The 19,887-nt window shown below is 43.1% G+C and overlaps 1 protein-coding gene across 1 annotated transcript in view; it reads left to right on the forward strand.

Annotated features, from left to right (window-relative positions):
- LOC110525022 (cyclin-dependent kinase 17) overlaps positions 1-19,887 on the forward strand; it is a 46,751-nt gene that overhangs the window by 17,746 nt on the left and 9,118 nt on the right. Inside the window, exons 2-4 of the mRNA XM_090234468.1 lie at positions 6,429-6,577; positions 10,101-10,274; positions 10,576-10,709. Of these exons, the coding sequence (XP_090090594.1) occupies positions 6,429-6,577; positions 10,101-10,274; positions 10,576-10,709 (457 nt within the window). The remainder of the gene's footprint in view (positions 1-6,428; positions 6,578-10,100; positions 10,275-10,575; positions 10,710-19,887) is intronic.

A 19,887-nucleotide genomic window follows, 5' to 3' on the forward strand; every position in this document is an offset into this window, starting at 1 on the left:
ACAGATCTACAGAGGATGCAATCTTTATTGCACTCCACACTGCCCTTTCCCACCTGGACAAAAGGAACACCTAAGTGAGAATGTGTATTATAATATTCATTGACTACAGCTCAGCGTTCAACACCATATTACCCTCAAAGCTCATCACTAAGCTAAGGATCCTGGGACTAAACACCTCCCTCTGCAACTGGATCCTGGACTTCCTGACGGGCCGCCCCCAGGTGTTGAGGGTAGGTAGCAACACATCTGCCACGCTGATCCTCAACACAGAGCCCCCCCAGGGGTGCGTGCTCAGTCCCCTCCTGTACTCCCTATTCACCCACGACTGCATGACTAGGCACGACTCCAACACCATTAAGTTTGCAGACGACACAACAGCGGTAGGCCTGATCAACGACGAGACAGCCTATAGGGAGGAGGTCAGAGACTTGGCCGGGTGGTGCCAGAATAACAGCCTATCCCTCAACAAAACCAAGACTAAGGAGATGATTGTGGACTACAGGAAAAGGAGGACCGAGCACGCCTCCATTCTCATTGACAGGGCTGTAGTGGAGCAGGTTGAGAGTTTCATGTTCCTTGGTGTCCACATCACCAACAAACTATCATGGTCAAAACACACCAAGACAGTTGTGAAGAGGGCACGACAAAGCCTATTCCCCCTCAGGAAACTAAAAAGATTTGGCATGGGTCCTCAGATCATCAAAAGGTTCTACAGCTGCAACATCGAGAGTTGAATCACTGCTTGGTACGGCAATTGCTCAGCCTCCGACTGCAAGGCACTACAGAGGGTAGTGGGTACGGCCCAGTACATCGCTGGGGCTAAGCTGCCTGCCATCCAGGACCTCTACACCAGGTGGTGTCAGAGGAAGGCCCTAAAAATTGTCAAAGACCCCAGCCACCCCAGTCATAGACTGTTCTCTCTACTACCGCATGGCAACTCTCTGTTTATCATATATGCATAGTCACTTTAACTATACATTTCATGTACGTACTACCTCAATTGGCCCTACCAACCACTGCCCCCGCACGTTGGCTAACCGGGCTATCTGCATTGTGTCCCACCACCCACCAACCCCTCTTTTACACTACTGCTACTCTCTGTTCATCATATATGCATTGTCACTTTAACCATATCTACATGTACATACTATCATCCTGACTAACTGGTGCCTGTATGCAGCCTCGCTACTGTATATAGTCTCGCTACTGTATATAGCCTCTACTGTATATAGTCTCGCTACTGTATATAGCCTCTCTACTGTATATAGCCTCTCTACTGTATATAGCCTCTCTACTGTATATAGCCTCTCTACTGTATATAGCCTCTCTACTGTATATAGCCTCTCTACTGTATATAGCCTCTACTGTATATAGCCTCGCTACTGTATATAGCCTCGCTACTGTATATAGCCTCTCTACTGTATATAGCCTCTCTACTGTATATAGCCTCGCTAATGTTATTTTTCACTGTCGTCTTTTTACCGTTGTTTTTATTTCTTTACTTACTCCCATAATACATTTTCTGCACTATTGGTTAGAGCCTGTAAGTAAGCACTTCACTGTAAGGTTGTATTCGGCGCACGTGACAAATAAACTTTGATTTGATTTGAAATGCATCTGTAGTGTTACAATATTGTTCACATGGAAAAAGTATTTTTACTTCTACAAAAGTTTGCTTAGCAATTAGCATAAATGACACTATTTTATATTCACTAACATATAGAAAAGTTAGCATTGGCCTGCTAACACAGCGCTAATACAGTGGCTTCATTCATGCAAAATAAAACTCACCAAGTAATTGGTCCATCAACCCATTCAACCTCTTCTCAAGACGATGCGATGAATGGATCATCAATTGTCAGTGTTTCTCTGAAGATATGTCTAGGTTTTATTTCTAACTTTAGCGCAGTTTTCTGACTTCACAACAAGGAGAAAGTTTGTCATAAAAATGCCGCTTCCTCTAGACTGCTTGCTCGAGATTGCAACGTTTGAACTGTCAAAGGATTTGTGCACTTTTGATTGGCTGACATTCTAGTTGGTCGTTTCTCTCATGTTTCACATGATTTTACCCCATTTCTTGACCTGGGTTACATTATGAATTATTAAGTGATTAAAACGCGTCGCTCTGCTACCACAACGGTAGCAGAGTTACCAAAAAAATCAGTAACAGAATGACTTCAATTGAATTGGCCACATCGAGGAGTCACAAACCACTGTTGCAGTAGAGCACAGTAGAGTAGAGAACAGAAAAGTAGTGTATAGTTCAGTAGCTTAGAGTACACATGAGTGAAGTACAATATAATAGTACTCTACGGGACTTTTCTGTACTGAACTATACTTTTCTGTACTGTATTCTTCTGTATGGAAATATACTATTTTCTTATTTGTAGTCTACTGTACTGAACTGTACTATACTTTTCTCTACTGTACTGTATTGTAATGTCTATGTTTCACAAGTTTGGACATCTAGGATTGGTACAGATTTGTTCTGGTCTGGACCAACCAAATTTGGTCTTGTTTGGGGTTGAGCTCATTAGAATAATAGCCCGTGTGTAGAATAATACCCCAGTATGCAAAGGAAGATATTACATATGTCTAGTTTTGTGTATCTATTCAGGGTATATCACCATGAAGAGACTGACGTTCATAATTATGCATTTCTGTATTGTACAGATCAGGGACCCATGATGTCATTCTGTTACCGGGTGTTAATCCACTTCACTAACTGTAGTTTAATAACAGAAATATATATATTTTTCCAACTCAAAGGGTCATGTCATATAGCTGACACACCATTCTTTCTGCAGTCTTTTAGTTTTAACTCGTGTGTTAAGTGTTACGTGTTTTTGGAAAAAACGTGGTCATATAAAAAATGATTTTACTGTCATTCCTTTACTAAACTTTGTATCTGCATTGTTCGTCAAGTTAATGTTTTAGTAAAATGTCCAGTGGGAATTGTTAAAAGTAGACTGCATATAGGTGTATGGTTTGTTAAACTTTGCAGTCAATGGTTTTTGCTTGTCATACATTTTAAAGTGAGTCTCCTCGTCACCGTCACCTTGGAATTGCCCGACATGCACTTCATGTGGTGATGCTGTTATGTTTGAGATGCAAGACACATTTCCTGAACGGGACACAGTCAAATAATAGTTGTGTGCCTGGTGGCAAGTTTACGTACCACATATTTGTCGCATAAGGCCCGGTCTTATTGAGCTGCTTAACCTACTTCTACTCTCTGCTTACATCCTCTTCTTCCTCCTCTCCCTCCTTTCCCCTGCTTCTCTTAGTCTTTCCCCTGCTTCTCTTAGTCTTTCCCCTACCCCCTCCTATCCCCACTGTCCATGCCAGTCAAACGTATGTGTGAAATGCAATTTTACATACAGCTGGAACTATCAGTTTGTCCATCTGGGGAAATCATGGTTAACTATGTGTGTGTGTGTGTGTGTATACCGTAAGCCAGGTGGTTTGATGAAAAGAGACCGAGAGACTGAATATCATCCTAGTCTCCTGCAGGGACTTTACATTTAGACATTGGGTAGAGAATGTTGCCACGGCAACAAATCCGAATCAGTGCTTGAATGGGACTAATTCTTTGACCTTAACCCAGTGGATCTGGAGCTCAGTCCTCTGCACAGCCTACTTACTCATGGGAGCAGGGATCACATCCAACTCTCCAGGGCTCCAGACTAGATCACAGAGCCAAGCCATGGAAAGGGGACAGAATGGGATGAGGGGATGCGAACAAGGACGAGATGGGTTAGAAACTGCCATCAAAACTCTAGTCAAATTCATTAATTTAGTCTAGTGAAATTCATCCATCCATCCATCCATTCATTCTCCATGGAACACAGTGTGCTCCGAGGCTGAGCTGTACCCTCAACTGTGAGAAATGAGAAGAAGGCTATGAGCTGTTCCGTTGGCAGTGATGACTCCAGAGTCCGACTGACTCCCTCATCTCCGCTGTCCTGAAATGGCCTTTTGTTATGACCGGAGGAGCAGGCTGTAACATTCTGGAAGAGTTGTCAGAGCTAAATCAAGGAGCAATAATAGAATGCGAAAGAAGGGCAGGAATCGTCACCGACTATCCCTGATCAGTGGAATGAATGGGGAGCTATGTGTCAGACAGTGAATAGATGGTAGCTTAGTTTAGTAGCTCTGCTCTTTCCTTCAAAACAACTCCCCCCCCCCCCCCCCCCCCCTGCCTTACTTCGTGTTGTATTTGACATCTCTCTCCAGCTCCTGAGTGATGTTTGGGAAGACAAAGGCTTGTAATGGAGAGTATTAGTCAGACAGACAGACCTTCAGGGCCTAACTCATGTGGCCTCATGTCTCTTCTTACTCATCCCCAGTACAGACAGACAAACGGACACATGTCCATATCTGTTAAAGTGTAGTAGTGTTGTAATCTCCCCCTCACTAAGGTCAGAGAACATTGGCAGGGAGGGAGGTGTCTGAATCAGCAGGTTGAAAAGCAACCTCCCTCATTCACTTCTCTCTCTCACCCTCTCTTGCACCAGCATGTCCTTTTCTTTTCACTCCCTTCTCTGTCAATTGTTTTCTCTCCACCTCTCTTTTGCTTTCACTTTCTCTCACACAAATACACTTGAAATCTTTCTGCTCTCTCTCTCTCTCTCTCTCTCTCTCTCTCTCTCTCTCTCTCTCTCTCTCTCTCTCTCTCTCTCTCTCTCTCTCACACTGAATGGTGATGCAATGTGACATGAACTGGATGCAGCCTATGCTAGTCCTGTTCCGCCATTCTCTCACGAATCCACCACAGTTCATGGGCTGCGCCATCACTCCATCAATCTCTTCAAATACATCACGTTTTTTTTTCCAGTGTGGGAAATTCATTAGCCTATTTAACTAATGTCAAAATTATCTATTTTTCCCTGAATGTTGGTAGGTTCGTTCTTGTTTCGCTCCAGTTCACATTAATTCCATCCCCTATGAATAAAACATCTCTCCCAATACATCATGTTTTACCCACTGTTGGAAACAAGTCATGAGGACTGTTAAACACTGAGTGTACAAAACACTAGGAACACCGTCCTAATATTGAGTTGCACCCCCTTTTGCCCTCAGAACAGCCTCAATTCGCCAGGGCAATGGACTCCACAAGTTGTCGATAGCGTTCCACGGGGATGCTGGCCCATGTTGACTCCAATGCTTCCCACAGTTGTGTCAAGTTGGATGGATGTCCTTTGGTGCGTTGCAGTTCTTGACACACTCAAACCGGTGCGCCAGACACCTACTACCATACCCCCGTGCAAAGGCACTTAGAATTATTTGTCTTGCCCATTCACCCTCTGAATGGCACACATACACAATCCATGTCTCAATTGTATCCAGGCTTAAAAATCCTCCTTTAACCATGTCTCCTCCCCTTCATCTACGCTGATTGAAGTGGATTTAACAGGTGACATCAATAAGGGATCATAGCGTTCACCTGGATTCACTCTATGTCATGGAAAGAGCAGGTGTTCCTAATGTTTTGTACACTCGACGTACAACTGGTCTAAATGATGTGTGTATGTTTTGATCTCTAGGTTCTTCTTCACACTAGATTAGTTCCGTCCCGGAGCTACATGAATAATTATCTCTCCCAATACATTGGTTTTTCCAGTGTGGGAAATTCATTAGGCTCTATATTACTGACTCCTAAATTAGGCCTGTTTCCCTTGAGTGTTGATAGGTTCTTGTGTTCGCTCCAGTCAGTAGCTATAAATCTTGTCGTCTTTTTGTCTTCATTTAACTATAGATGTGCGATTACTAGGATATTTATCTTGCGGTAGTTTGGTGTTTGATGGTTATTATTTTTCATAAACTCATTTTACTGTAGATGTGGAATTAGTGTGTATAGCTTGAGGTGTGATTTGATGGCTATATTCTCTGTGAAATCTTTAAAAGCAATATTTATTAGGGGACCTGCCCAGGAACATGCTGGGGCCTGCTCAGACCTCACTCACACAGGGAGTGCTTTTCAAAAGAAGCACACCTTTTGACACGCACACTTGTATGACAAGATACACTATTTGTCAAGCTTCCTCAAGCACAAGGAATACTGGCAGTCATTGTCCAAGAAAGACCCACTGTTTACCCTCTGGTTCACTTTTGAAGGCCTTATATCATGTTCCAGGGCTGATCAAGAAGAACTCCCAGCCATATGTATTCTAATACTTTATCGTCCCTCTTTTCTTTTTTTGAGAGAGTGTGTGTGTGTCCTCCGTAGCTTTTCTTCACTGCCGCTCTGTGTCCAACTCCTCTCTCTGCGTTAACATTACAGCCAACAGAATAAACAGTGGGGCCATTTAACAGTAACGGTGTGTGGGGTATCTTTTTCTCCCCAGGCCTGGTGTGTGTGTGTGTGTGTGTGTGTGTGTGTGTGTGTGTGTGTGTAACTGACTGTCCCCTCTTCTCTCCATCCCCAGGCCTCCCCTTCCAGAGAGCTCCATGGAGAAGATGAAGCGGTTTAGGAGGAGGCTGTCCCAGACTCTGAGAGGGAGTCAGACCATCGACGAGTCTCTGTCTGAACTGGCTGAACAGATTACTATAGAGGAGAACGGCATCAAAGACAGCGGTGAGGGTGTGTGTGTGTGTGGGGGTGGGGGGGGGGGGGGGGGGTTGTGTGAGGGAGAGTGTATGTGTGGTTATGTGGATGTAATGTACAGTGCATTTGGAAAGTATTCAGACGCAAAAAAGCAAAAACAGGTTTTTAGACATTTTTGCAAATATTCAGACATTTACTCGCACCTTTGGCAGTGATTACAGCCACGAGTCTTCTTGGGTATGACACTATGAGCTTGGCACACCTGTATTTGGGGAGTTTCTCCTATTCTTCTCTGCACATCCTCTCAAGCTCTTTCAGGTTGGATGGGGAGCAGCTCTTCATCAAGTATTTTGCTCTGTTCATCTTTTCCTTCATCCTGACTAGTCTCCCAGTCTTTGTCGCTGAAAAACATCGCCACAGTATGATGCTGCCACCACCATGCTTCACTGTAGGGATGGTATTGACCAGGTGATGAGCTGTGCCTGGTTTACTCCAGACGTGATGCTTGGCATTCAGGCCAAAGAGTTCAATATTGGTTTCATCAGACCAGAGAATCTTGTTTCTCATGGTCAGAGTTCTTTAGGTGCTGTTTGGTAAACTCCAAGTGGCCTTCATGTGCCATTTACTGAGGAGTGGCTTCCGTCTGGCCACCATAAAGGCCTGATTTGGTGGAGTGCTGCAGAGATGCTTGTTCTCCCATCTCCACAGAGGAACTCAGCCACTCTGACAGAGCTCCAATCGGGTTCTTGGTCACCTCCCTGACCAAGGCCCTTCTCCCCCGATTGCTCAGTTTGGCCCGGTGGCCAGCTCTAGGAAGAGTGTTGATGGTTCCAATCTTGTTCCATTTAAGAATGATGGAGGACACTTTGTTCTTGGGGACCTTCAATGCTGCAGAAATGTTTTTTGGTACCCTTCCTCAAATCTGTGCTTCGACACAATCCTGTCTCAGAGTTCTGCTGATAATTCCTTCGACCTCATGGCTTGGTTTTTGCTCTGACATGCAGTGTCAACTGTGGGACCTTTATATAGACATGTTTGTGCCTTTCCAAATCAAGTCCAATCAATCCATTTAGAGTCTCATCGCAAATGAGTTATTAAATAAGTTATTTCTGTTTTTTGTTGTTGTCTAAAAACCTGTTTTTGCTTTGTCATTATGGGGTATTGTGTGTAGAGGGAGGAGATAAATATGAATAATATGAATCCATTTTAGAATAAGGCTGTGACGTAACAGTGTGGAAGAAGTAGAGGGGTCTGAATACTTTTGCGAATGTACCCGTAAGTCGATGGATAAGCCTACGTCTGGCTTGTGTGTCGTTTCACTGCACACAGCAGATACTTTTTTTCTTCTCTTTAACATCCGGGAAAACACACACACATCATCATCGGTGTTACTTCTTCATGTTCGAGTCCAGTGAAGGCTGTAGCCGGCGAGGCGTCAAAACAAAAGATAAGGTGACATAGCTGGTTAGTTATCTCTGAGCTTGGGATGGTCTAGCGCCTGCTGTTGACGGTGGCTGCCATGACGTTGCTATGGTGCTGCCTGTTCAGGGTCTGGAACGTTCAAGGGTTTCCATGACATTGCCATGGCGACTTGGAGGACTGTGAGAGCAGCTGGGCGTCCTCCTCCTCCGTTTTATCTCGTTATTCCTCTCCTGGCTTTCTTCAGGTTTTCCCCAGATCCCCTCTCCTTAAATTCTTCAACAGCTTCAGCTTCCCTCTCCTTTTCCCCAGATCCCCTCTCCTTACATTCTTCAACAGCTTCAGCTTCCCTCTCCTTTTCCCCAGATCCCCTTTCCTTAAATTCTTCAACAGCTTCAGCTTCCCTCTCCTTTTCCCCAGATCCCCTCTCCTTAAATTCTTCAACAGCTTCAGCTTCCCTCTCCTTCTCCCCAGATCCCCTCTCCTTAAATTCTTCAACAGCTTCAGCTTCCCTCTCCTTTTCCCCGGCTCCCCTCTCCTTTTGTCCTACAGAGGATGTTGTTTTGTGTGTGTGTGTGTGTGTGTTCTCTTCTTGTGTGTGTGCGATTGTGTTTGCCCATGAGCATGGTGTACGCACCTGTGTATTCTGTGCGGAGAGGGATTGCGTTGGGCTGTCTGCAGTGTGTGGGACAGTACAAGTCTCAGAGAGAGAAGAGACAGAATGGAGTGGCCAGATGAGATCAGATGAACCCACCATGGTGTCAATCATTGGGATGAATCCTAATGGCTTAGCCTTGATCTGATTGTGTAACACAACAACATAACAGGGGCACACAGCAGTAGTAGTGGGATACGAGATGTAATGTGTGCGCCTGTGTGTGCCTGTATATGTGTTATCTAGTAACTTTGGGAGGGAGTTTGTTTGTGGTCATCTGTTGTGTTGATGGACATTGTTTGTTTCCTCTCTAATGTAATGTTCTTCCTCGATCTTTGATATTTAACCTATTGTCATTGTCCTATATGATCAGGACTATAGATTGAGGTGATGTTTACAGTTTTAGTTCTAAGATATGAATTGCCACAAAGATGTTTGTTCTTCAAATTATGTATTTTATCGGCTGAGCTACTATGTTCGCTTAGGGTAATTTTGTAATTTGAGTGAACTATCCCTTTAACAGTTATGTCAATCAATCACTGTGGGTGGGATTGTCAGGTGTGGTGGCAGAATGTGTGTGAGTCACAGAGTTGGTACAGTTTCAGACCTGTCAATCAATCTCTGTGGGTGGGACTTTGAGGAAAGGCGGTGTATTAGTAATCTAGTAAGAAACACATTTGTCTAGTCTACTCTTTCAGTTGAGTTTATTGTGTCTAAACCAAAGAAAAAAGATTGTGTTCCCTGGATTCCACATGGATTCCCTGTGGAGAAACAATATACACTGAACAAGAATATAAACACAACATGTAAAGTGTTGGTCCCATGTTTCATGAGCTAAAATAAAAGATCCCAGAAATATTCCATATGCACAAAAACACATTTTGGGCACAAATTTGTTTACATTGCTGTTATGGAGAATTTCTCCTTCGCCAAAACCATCAATCCCCCTGACAGGTCTAATAAAAAAAAATTGGTCACATACACATGGTTTATGCGAGTGTAGCGAAATGCTTGTGCTTCTAGTTCCGACAGTGCAGTAATATCTAACAAGTAATCTAACAAATTCACGATGACCTTATACCTTATTCACACAATGTAAGGGGATGGAATAAGAATGTGTACATATAAATATATGTACACAGATGCAATAGATGGTATAAAGTACAGTATATACATATGAGATGAGTAATGTAGGATATGTAAACATTATTAAAGTGGTATTATTTAAAGTGACTAATGAGTGGAGTCTGTATGTTGGCAGCAGCCTCTCTATGTTCGTGATGGCTGTTTAACATTCTGATGGCCTTAAGATAGAAGCTGTTTTTCAGTCTGACCATATGACCTGACTAAAACAGGGTGTAGCCTCCAGACCCTAACTACAGTATGATAGATGGTGCCCCAAGCCAAGGTGTCTGTATTGTATGTACTGGACTCAACTGAACTGGTTGTCACATAGATTTCTCTCTCCCCCCTCCACAGAGCCCATGGTGAGGAACGGTCATGGTCTCCCCCCCTCAGCCCACAGTGTTAACTCATTCCTGCACCAGTACACTGGTCCCTTTAAGAAGCCCCCGCTACGGAGACCTCAGAGTGTCATAGGAGGAGGAGGGCTAGGGTCTCTCATGGCCATGCCCCGCAACGGCAGCCGCCTCGGTGAGACACACACACACACACAGGCATGGACACAGAAACACACACAGTGTCATTTGAGTCAGGGGAGAGGGCAGGACAGTGGAAACTAACCAGGGAGTGGCTGCTATAGTTCCCAGCAGCAGCAGCAGCAGCTGTGGATGACATCAAGTTGAGTTGATGGAAAGAATAACCTCACTCATACATTTATGGGCCCCCTGGTCTTATCAACCACTGATCGAACAGTTATCCAGGACTTCATGTATAAAAAAAATCTGTGTCTCGCTGTCTCTGCCCCGCCTCCCCTTCTCTCCCCCTCTCTCAGACATTGTCCATGAGAACATGAAGATGAGTTCTGATGGAGAGAGTGACCAGGCGTCAGGGACGAGCTCAGACGAGGTGCAGTCTCCCACAGGGGTGTGTCTAAGGAACAGGGGCAACCGACGCATTTCCGCAGAGGTGAGTCTGACACTCCCTTCATCCCTCCATCACTGCTTCACCAACTCATACGGAGGAAAGGAAGTGTTGTTTGGGAGCGACTCATACTCTCTCGGAGGACAGGTTTTGAATCCTTTCAAATGTTTTTAACAGTAGCATTTCTTTAGTTAGGGGTTTGTTTTATCTATCAGTAGGATGAAAACATTTTTTCAACATTGACATTAACAGCCACCACAGAACATTCCCCAAATGTTCTCATTAGGTTACCAGGTAATGTAACAAATCAAATCAAATTTTAGTTGTCACATACACATGGTTAGCAGATGTTAATGCGAGTATAGCGAAATGCTTGTGCTTCTAGTTCCGGCCATGCAGTAATATCCAACGAGTAATCTAACCTAACAATTTCACAACAACTACCTTGTACACACAAGTGTAAAGGGATGAAGAATATGTACATGAAGATATATGAATGAGTGATGGTACAGAACGGCATAGGCAAGATGCAGTAGATGGTATAGGGTACAGTATATACATATGAGATGAGTAATGTAGGGTATGTAAACATTATATTAAGTAGCATTGTTTAACCTTTCTGATCTCCCCATCCCGGATCCGGGTTCGTGAATACAGACTCAAGCTCATTACCATAACGCAACGTTAACTATTCATGAAAATCGCAAATGAAATTAAATAAATATGCTAGCTCTCAAGCTTAGCCTTTTGTTAACAACACTGTCATCTCAGATTTTCAAAATATGCTTCTCAACCATTGCAAAACAAGCATTTGTGTAACAGTATTGATGGCTAACGTAGCATTTAGCATTAGCATTCAGCTGGCAACATTTACACAAAAAAACAGAAAAGCATTCAAAAAAATCATTTACCTTTGAAGAACTTCAGATGTTTTCAATGAGGAGACTCTCAGATAGCAAATGTTCAGTTTTTCCTGAAAGATTATTTGTTTAGGACAAATCGCTCCGTTTTCTGCGTCACGTTTAGCTATGAAAAAACCCCTGTATCCAGGATTGTGTAAATCTATCAGCAAGCTCATTAGCATAACACAACGTTAACTATTTATGAAAATCGCAAATGAAATGAAATAAATATGCCATCTCTCAAGCTTAGCCTTTTGTAAACAACACTGTCATCTCAGATTTTCAAAATATGCTTCTCAACCATAGGAAAACAATCATTTGTGTAAAAGTAGCTAGCTAGAGTTAGCATTTCGCGTTAGCATTTAGCGTTAGCATTAGCGTTAGCATCCAGCACGCAACATTAACAAAAACATAAAAGCCTTCAAATAAAATCATTTACCTTTGAAGAACTTCTGATGTTTTCAATGAGGATACTCTCAGTTAGATAGCAGATGCTCAGTTTTTCCAAAAAGATTCCTTGTGTATTAGAAATAGCTCCGTTTTATACATCACATTTGGCTACCAAAAACAATCCATAAATTCAGTCCTCAAAACGCAAACTTTTTTCCAAATTAACTCCATAATATCGACTGAAAACATGGCAAACGTTGTTTAGAATCAATCCTCAAGGTGTTTTTCACATATCTCTTCATTGATACATCGTTCTTGGAAACATGCTTTCTCTCCTGAATCCCAGGAGAAAATGCCTGCACCTGAAGATTACGCACAAATTTAGACAAAGGACACCGGGCGGACCTCTGGAAAATGTAGTCTCTTATGGCCAATCTTCCAATGATATGCCTACAAATACGTCACAATGCTGCTAAGACCTTGGGCGAACGACAGAAAGTGTAGGCTCATTCCTTGCGCAATCACAGCCATATAAGGAGAGAATGGAAAACAGAGCTTCAGAAATTCTGCTAATTCCTGGGTGATGCATCATCTTGGTTTCGCCTGTAGAATGAGTTCTGGGGCACTTACAGACAAAATCTTTGCAGATTCTGAAACTTCAGAGTGTTTTCTTTCCAAAACTGTCAAGAATATGCATAGTCGAGCATCTTTTCGTGACAAAATATCGCGCTTAAAACGGGAACGTTTTTTATCCAAAAATGAAATAGCGCCCCTAGAGCTCTAAGAGGTTAAAGTGACTAGTGATACATTTATTACATCAATTTTTCCATTATTAAAGTGGCTGGAGTTGAGTCAGTATGTTGGCAGCAGCCACTCAATGTTAGTGATGGCTGTTTAACAGTCTGATGGCCCTGAGATAGAAGCTGTTTTTCAGTCTCTCGGTCCCAGCTTTGATGCACCTGTACTGACCTCGCCTTCTGGATGACAGCGAGGTGAACAGGCAGTGGCTCGGGTGGTTGTTCCCCTTGATGATCTTTATGGTCTTTCTGTGACATCGGGTGGTGTAGGTGTCCTGGAGGGCAGGTAGTTTGCCCCCGGTGATGCGTTGTGCAGACCTCACTACCCTCTGGAGAGCCTTACGGTTGTGGGCGGAGCAGTTGCCGTACCAGGCGGTGATACAGCCCGACAGGATGCTCTCGGTTGTGCATCTGTAAAAGTTTGTTTTTGGTGACAAACCTAATTTCTTCAGCCTCCTGAGGTTGAAGAGGCGCTGCTGCGCCTTCTTCACCACGCTGTCTGTGTGGGTGGACCATTTCAGTTTGGAAATAATAACACAATGGACCAGTAATGTTTTCCCAGCAAACTAAAATTTGTTCTGTGAAAGTTCTCAGAACATTTGTTCAGTGGCAGCAAATGGTCTCATAACACAAAAACTGTCCAGTCACGCTGATGATTAGACAATGTTTGTATACCTTTAAAGAACACATTTAAATGTGTTCTAGGAACGTTCTTGCAACGTCAGGTGAGTGTTTTATACAAACATTTTATAAATCGTCATTACGACTGGACATTCTTTGTGTTATGAGAACATTTGCCGTGACCTAACGAATGTTCTGGGAACTTTTACAAAACCAATTATGGTTTGCTGGGACACCACACACAGGTCCTCATATGCCTCATGAAGCCATCCGTGTGACAGACCCGACTATTAGTGTTGTTTATCATCAAACTATCCAGATGTTCTCACCTCAGCTTAACATGGGGTGGTTTCAAGTCTTCCTATTGCATGTGGATGTTTGGCTTTGAAAAACATTAGACTATAAAGTGCGTATGCTGAGGGATATCCACTAGGAAAAGAGAGTGGTGATTTTCCAGCCAAGTACATAGCAACAAGACCTGCCTTGGGAACAAACAAAAACTGAAAAGAAAAATCAGTGGGCATTCACACAACATCAAAAGCCTCGGGTGATTATTCTCATGACGTCAACACATGATGTATTGGCTTTCATACTGTAGCATATTGACAGAGAGCACATCTATTCTCTATTGATGTACTGTATGCATACAAAGAGGTTTGAGCCAGGACTAGACATTGGGTAATCAAATCTTCCCATCCCTGCTCAATTTGGCACTCCTCATGAACAGCTACAGCGGTATACACATTCACACAGCAAGTCTTATTATTAAACTGGGCTCGGTGATGGAACAACTGATTAACAACTGAGCTTGTGGTCGGATGATTATGGGAGTGTGTGTGTGTGTGTGTGTGTGTGTGTGTGTGTGTGTGTGTGTGTGTGTGTGTGTGTGTGTGTGTGTGTGTGTGTGTGTGTGTGTGTGTGTGGAAGGGGAGAGGTGTGCATATTAGAGGTCGACTCATTATGATCTTTCAATACCGATTATTGGAGGACCAAAAAAAGCCGATAACGATAATTTTTCAATTATTTTTATATATATATATATATGTGTGTAATAGTGACAATTACAACAATACTGAATGAACACTTATTTTAACTTAGTATAATACATATACAAAATCTATTTAGTCTCAAATAAATAATGAAACATGCTCAATTTGGTTTAAATAATGCAAAAACAAAGTAAAAGTGCAATATGTGCCATGTAAAAAAGCTAACATTTCAGTTCCTTGCTCAGAACATATGAAAGCTGGTGGTTCAATATTCCCAGTTCTTCAATATTCCCAGTTAAGAAGTTTTAGGTTGTAGTTATTTTAGGAATTATGACGTGTCGACTATTTCTCTCTATACCATTTGTATTTCATATACCTTTGACTATTGGATGTTCTTATAGGCACTTTAGTATTGCCAGCCTAATCTCAGGAGTTGATAGGTTTGATGTCATAAACAGCACTGTGATTCAAGCATTGCTAAGAACTGCTGTCAAACGCAGTAAAGTTTGAATGCTTACGAGCCTGCTGCTGCCTACCACCGCTCAGTCAGACTGCTCTATCAAATATCAAATCATAGACTTAATTATAATATAATAAACACAGAAATATGAGCCTTTGGTCATTAATATGGTAAAATCCGGAAACTATCATTTCGAAAACAAAATGTTTATTCTTTTAGTGAAATACGGAACCGTTCCGTATTTTAGCGAACGGGTGGCAACCCTAAGTCTAAATATTGCTTTTACATTGCACAACCTTCAATGTTATGTCATAATTATGTACAATTCTGGCAAATTAGTTTGCAAAGTTCCAGGCGGCCCAAACTGTTGCATATACCCTGACTCTGCATGCAATGAACGCAAGAGAAGTGACACAATTTCCCTAGTTTAATATTGCCTGCTAACAATTTATTTTAACTAAATATGCGGGTTTAAAAACATATACTTCTGTGTATTGATTTTGAGAAAGGCATTGATGTTTATGGTTAGGTACAGTCGTGCAACGATTGTGCTTCTTTCGCGAATGCACTTTTGTTAAAACATCACCCATTTGGCGAAGTAGGCTGTGATTCAATGATAAATTTACAGGCACCGCATTGATTATATGGAACGCAGGACAAGCTAGTTAACTACACATGGTTGATGATATTACTAGGTTAACGAGCAATTATGTAAAGATTTATTGTTTTTTATAAGATAAGTTTAATGCTAGCTAGCAACTTACTGCTCATTGCTGCACTGGCGTAACAGGTGGTCAGCCTGCCACGTAGTTTACTCGTGGAATGCAATGTAATCGGCCGATTGTTAAGAAAACATGAAATCGGCCCTAATTAATCGGATGAGCTAAACACCTTCTTCGCCTGCTTCGAGGAAAACAACATCCTTGGCCAACGTGAGTAAGTCATTGAAGTGTGTTTTTAAGTGTGCAAGACTTTCGGCCCAGACGTTATTCCAAGCCGCGTCCTCAGAGCATGTGCAGACCAGCTGGCTGGAGTGTTTACGGACATATTCAATCTCCATAACCCAGTCTGTTGTCCCCACAAGCTTCAAGATGTCCACCATTGTTCATATACCCAGAAAAGTGAAAGTAACTGAACTAAATGACTATCGCCCCATAGCACTCACCTTAACTAGAGGTTGGTGTAGTACCATATCACCTCCACCTTACCCGGCACCCTAGACCGACTACAATTCACATATTGCCCCAACAGATCCATGGACAACGCAATCAACATTGCACTACACACTTCCCTATCCCACCTGGATAAGAGAAAAGACCTATGAATGCTGTTCATCGACTACAGCTCAGCCTTCAACACAGTAGTGCCCTCCAAGCTCATCACTAAGATCAGGGCCCTGGGTCTGAACCCCGCCCTGTGCAAATGGGTCCTGGACTTCCTGACGGGCCGACCCCAAGTGGTGAAGGAAGGCAACAACACCTCCGCCATGCTGATCTTCAACATGGTGGCCCCTACAGGTGTGCATGCTCAGCCCCCTCCTGTACTCCCTGTTTGTGGCCAAGCACGTCTCCAACTCGATCATCATGTTTGCTGACGACAGAGGCCTGATTGGTGGTAGGCCTGATTACCAACAACGATGAGACCGCCTACATGGAGGAGGTGAGAACCCTGGCGGAGTGGTGCCAGGAAAATAACCTCTCCCTCAACGTCAACAAAGGTGCTGATCGTAGACTACAGAAGACCGCAGAGAGAGTACGCCCCCATTCACATGGACGGGGCCGCAGTGGAGAGGATCAAAAACTTTAAGTTGCTTGGCGTGCACATCAGTGACAACCTGAAATGGTCCCTTCACACAGACAGTGAGATGAAGAAGGCGCATCAGACTGTTAAACAGTCACCACTAGCCGGCCTCTGCCCAATACCCTGCCTGAACCTTGTCACTGTTCTACCACCCAGTACTCTACCCTGCACTGTAGAGACTGCAGGCCTATGTACATAGTCATAGAACACTGATCACTTAAATAATGTTTACATACTGTTTCCACCACTTTATATGTGTATATACTGTATTCTCGTCATGGCTCATCCTATATAACTTATTTTGTTATTTTTCTGAATTGTGTGTATTGTTTTATTTATTTTCTATTGCTAGGTATTACGGCACTGTTGGAACGAGAAACACAAGCATTTCTGATTTCTGAAAATCTGTGTGAGCGACTAGAAAACTTTGATAAGATGTATTTATTTGATTTTATATCAAAATAGTGTAGTATGACAGTACAGAGAGAGAGAGAGATTATATTCTGTCAATGTACTATATGACTGGTTTGAGTCTGGTTGTGCGGTGCACTGGTTAAACTCTGAGACAGGGAAACCCACCGTATGTTCTTTACAAATTGCTGGGCCATCACCAGGGAGAGGTCCGAGGGGGAGCGTCTTATTGGAGGTCCACTCCAGCTGTGTTTATTGGTTGTTTTGACCACAGGACCTCTGGAGATTTGTCAGGGGCTCCTGTCACCGAATTCCAAATTGCACCCTATTCCCTATAAAGTCCGCTCTACGGCCCTGGTCAAAAGTGCTGCACAACATAAGGGATTAGGGTGCCATTTGGGATGCAGGCCAAGTGTTCAGGCCATATTAAAAACGACCAAACCCTCCAAAAATGTTAAGCAGTTTATTTCAGCGGGGCTACACTGTAACGTGAAACACCACAGGCTCTACCACCTTTCTCTCCTTTCTGCCTCCTGTAGGTGATCCACAATAGATTAACTAGCTGATGTTTGAATATACTCACAGAGTCCTGCTTTTTGTGTGTTGGTTTGAGCCGTTCCGATTGGCTCCCTTCAGGCAGCACAGCTTCAGCCCAGAGCACCACAACACATCACATGCCTGGTGAGTGGCGCAAGTGTCATTAGGGAGAGAGGAAGGAGCCATACACACTAGGAGCCTTTCTGTCCCACTGCTCCATCAATAGCAGATCCTTACAGTACACACTGCCGTGCTCCCTGGGGCCTATCACACAGCTCCTACCAGCACGCCTGGGTGACGTTGCCCGTAAGGCACAGAGGAGAAGAATAGAATATATTCTCCACCATACAGAATGTATAAAACATCATACACTAGCCTGAAATCCAGAAACTGTTTGGCTAACATTTCACTCCAAGGAGTGGCATGATGACTTAAACAGACTGGTACCCAGGCTGATCATATACACTTAGAACACGTAGCGTCCAAATAGCAGGAGGGGATTCCCTGTTCTCCGTGACTCGCCTCCGCTGTGTCTGTGGCAGAGTCTGTGAGTGGAGCTGGAGAGGAGCGAGGAGCGTGCCCAATTTGACTGGAGCACGGAGCGAGATTCCCAAAGGCTGGAACGTTGGCCTTCTCGGCCGCTCCAATTTCGCTCCAATAGCACCCCAGTAGTGCTCACTTCACAAGCTCAGGGTATGCCCGCCCCAGCATGTATTTGTAGGCTACTTGTGTGCTGCCAATAGCCCCTTGCTTTAGCTACTGTCATGGAGTTCGCTAAATATTTTCATAAAGAAACTGATTTAAAACACACAGGTGCTAAATCAAGGTGAGTTACAAAGATGAGAACCAAGAGCCATTTCATGTGATGTAATAATGTCCAGACCTAAAGAATGATTGTGAAATCTGAAAAGACACATATCCCGAAAGCACGACGGTGGACTTACTACAGTACATGCTAAAAGACAGGAACGAGGTGGGGAGATAATTCACTGTCTCATTATAAACAAAACAAAATCTGATCTCTTAAAAGTTTCCTTCATTTTTGTTCTATTATCTATACAAAAGGACATAATTGATTTTGGCCCAATAGGCCTGGCATATTCCAACTTTCATGGAGTTTTATGTGTTGATTGGGTTATTTTGCCTAAAAAACCTTTATGGCTACATACAGTATATATATAAAAAAAATAACTCTGCATTCCTGACCAGCCTGGCAAGAGTGGCATAAAGGGTGTTTAGCATCCCCAGTGGCTCTGCAAGTGTGGAGAGGATATTCTCCGCTGCTGGCCTGATCTCCGTCGCATGAGCCTGAAACCACAGACTCTGGCAAAAGTTGTTTTTGAATCTAAGTCAATTCAAAGGCACTGTTTGTTTAATTTGTATTTCATTCTAAGTAAGTCACAGCCTATATGCACAATTTATAGACTATAATGATTTAATAAAATAAAATGTTGCGCTTAATACCCCTGACTTCCTACCAGCCTACTCGTAAATGCTTCACAATGTATTTCTTTGTAGGCTAAAGCCTTGAAATAATTGAGATAATGTAGCCTAAATAATTCATCTTCGTTCCTTCTTAGTCTCCCATGTCTGGCTCCTGACCTATTTAGAGTGTTTATATGCTGTTTAATATGACATGTAGCCTATTTGAAATGATGAGCACTTCTTACATTCACCTTTTCATGTTTGTTCAAGTACTTTTCTTTCAAATCACAAGGTTTGGTTTCAGTACTTCAAAACCAAATTTTAGGTCGAGGTGGTCACAAAAATGGATGGGTGTTGGTTAAATTGTGATTTTAATGAATGGAGTGAATTTGGAGCAGCAGTTTTTTTCCCCAGTGACTGTGGAACGGTTTTTAGCAGAGCGGTTGGAAAGGACTTTGAGCGCTGAGCGGGATTTCTTACCCTACTCATGTAGTGCTAGACTAGGGAGGAAGCATGGCTGTTTTGGGATTACATCACTGCCTGGGATTACAGACTGTAATACGTTCCAGATGGGCACCGTTGTACAGGATTAGGACCGGCTGATTGGACGACTGGAGGGGGGGGGGGGGTTCAGAGGTCAACACCCCCTTCCCCCAATATCGCCAATCCTGGCATTGGAGGGATCAAATTAGACCAATAGGATTCTGTCATTTAAACAAATGGAATAGCAGCAATAACACTTCCCTAAGGCATAAACATACTAATATTCTATTAACATATGGAGTATAAATCAACATCCCGCTAGTTACAACATACAACCAAAGGGCAGATACAGTCACGTTCAGTCAGACAAACACAAAGGGTCAAGTCAGTCAGTGTCTAAATAGTATA

This window comes from Oncorhynchus mykiss, chromosome 1, assembly GCF_057628025.1.
Source record: "Oncorhynchus mykiss isolate SJ-2025 chromosome 1, ASM5762802v1, whole genome shotgun sequence".
Lineage (NCBI taxonomy): Eukaryota > Metazoa > Chordata > Actinopteri > Salmoniformes > Salmonidae > Oncorhynchus > Oncorhynchus mykiss.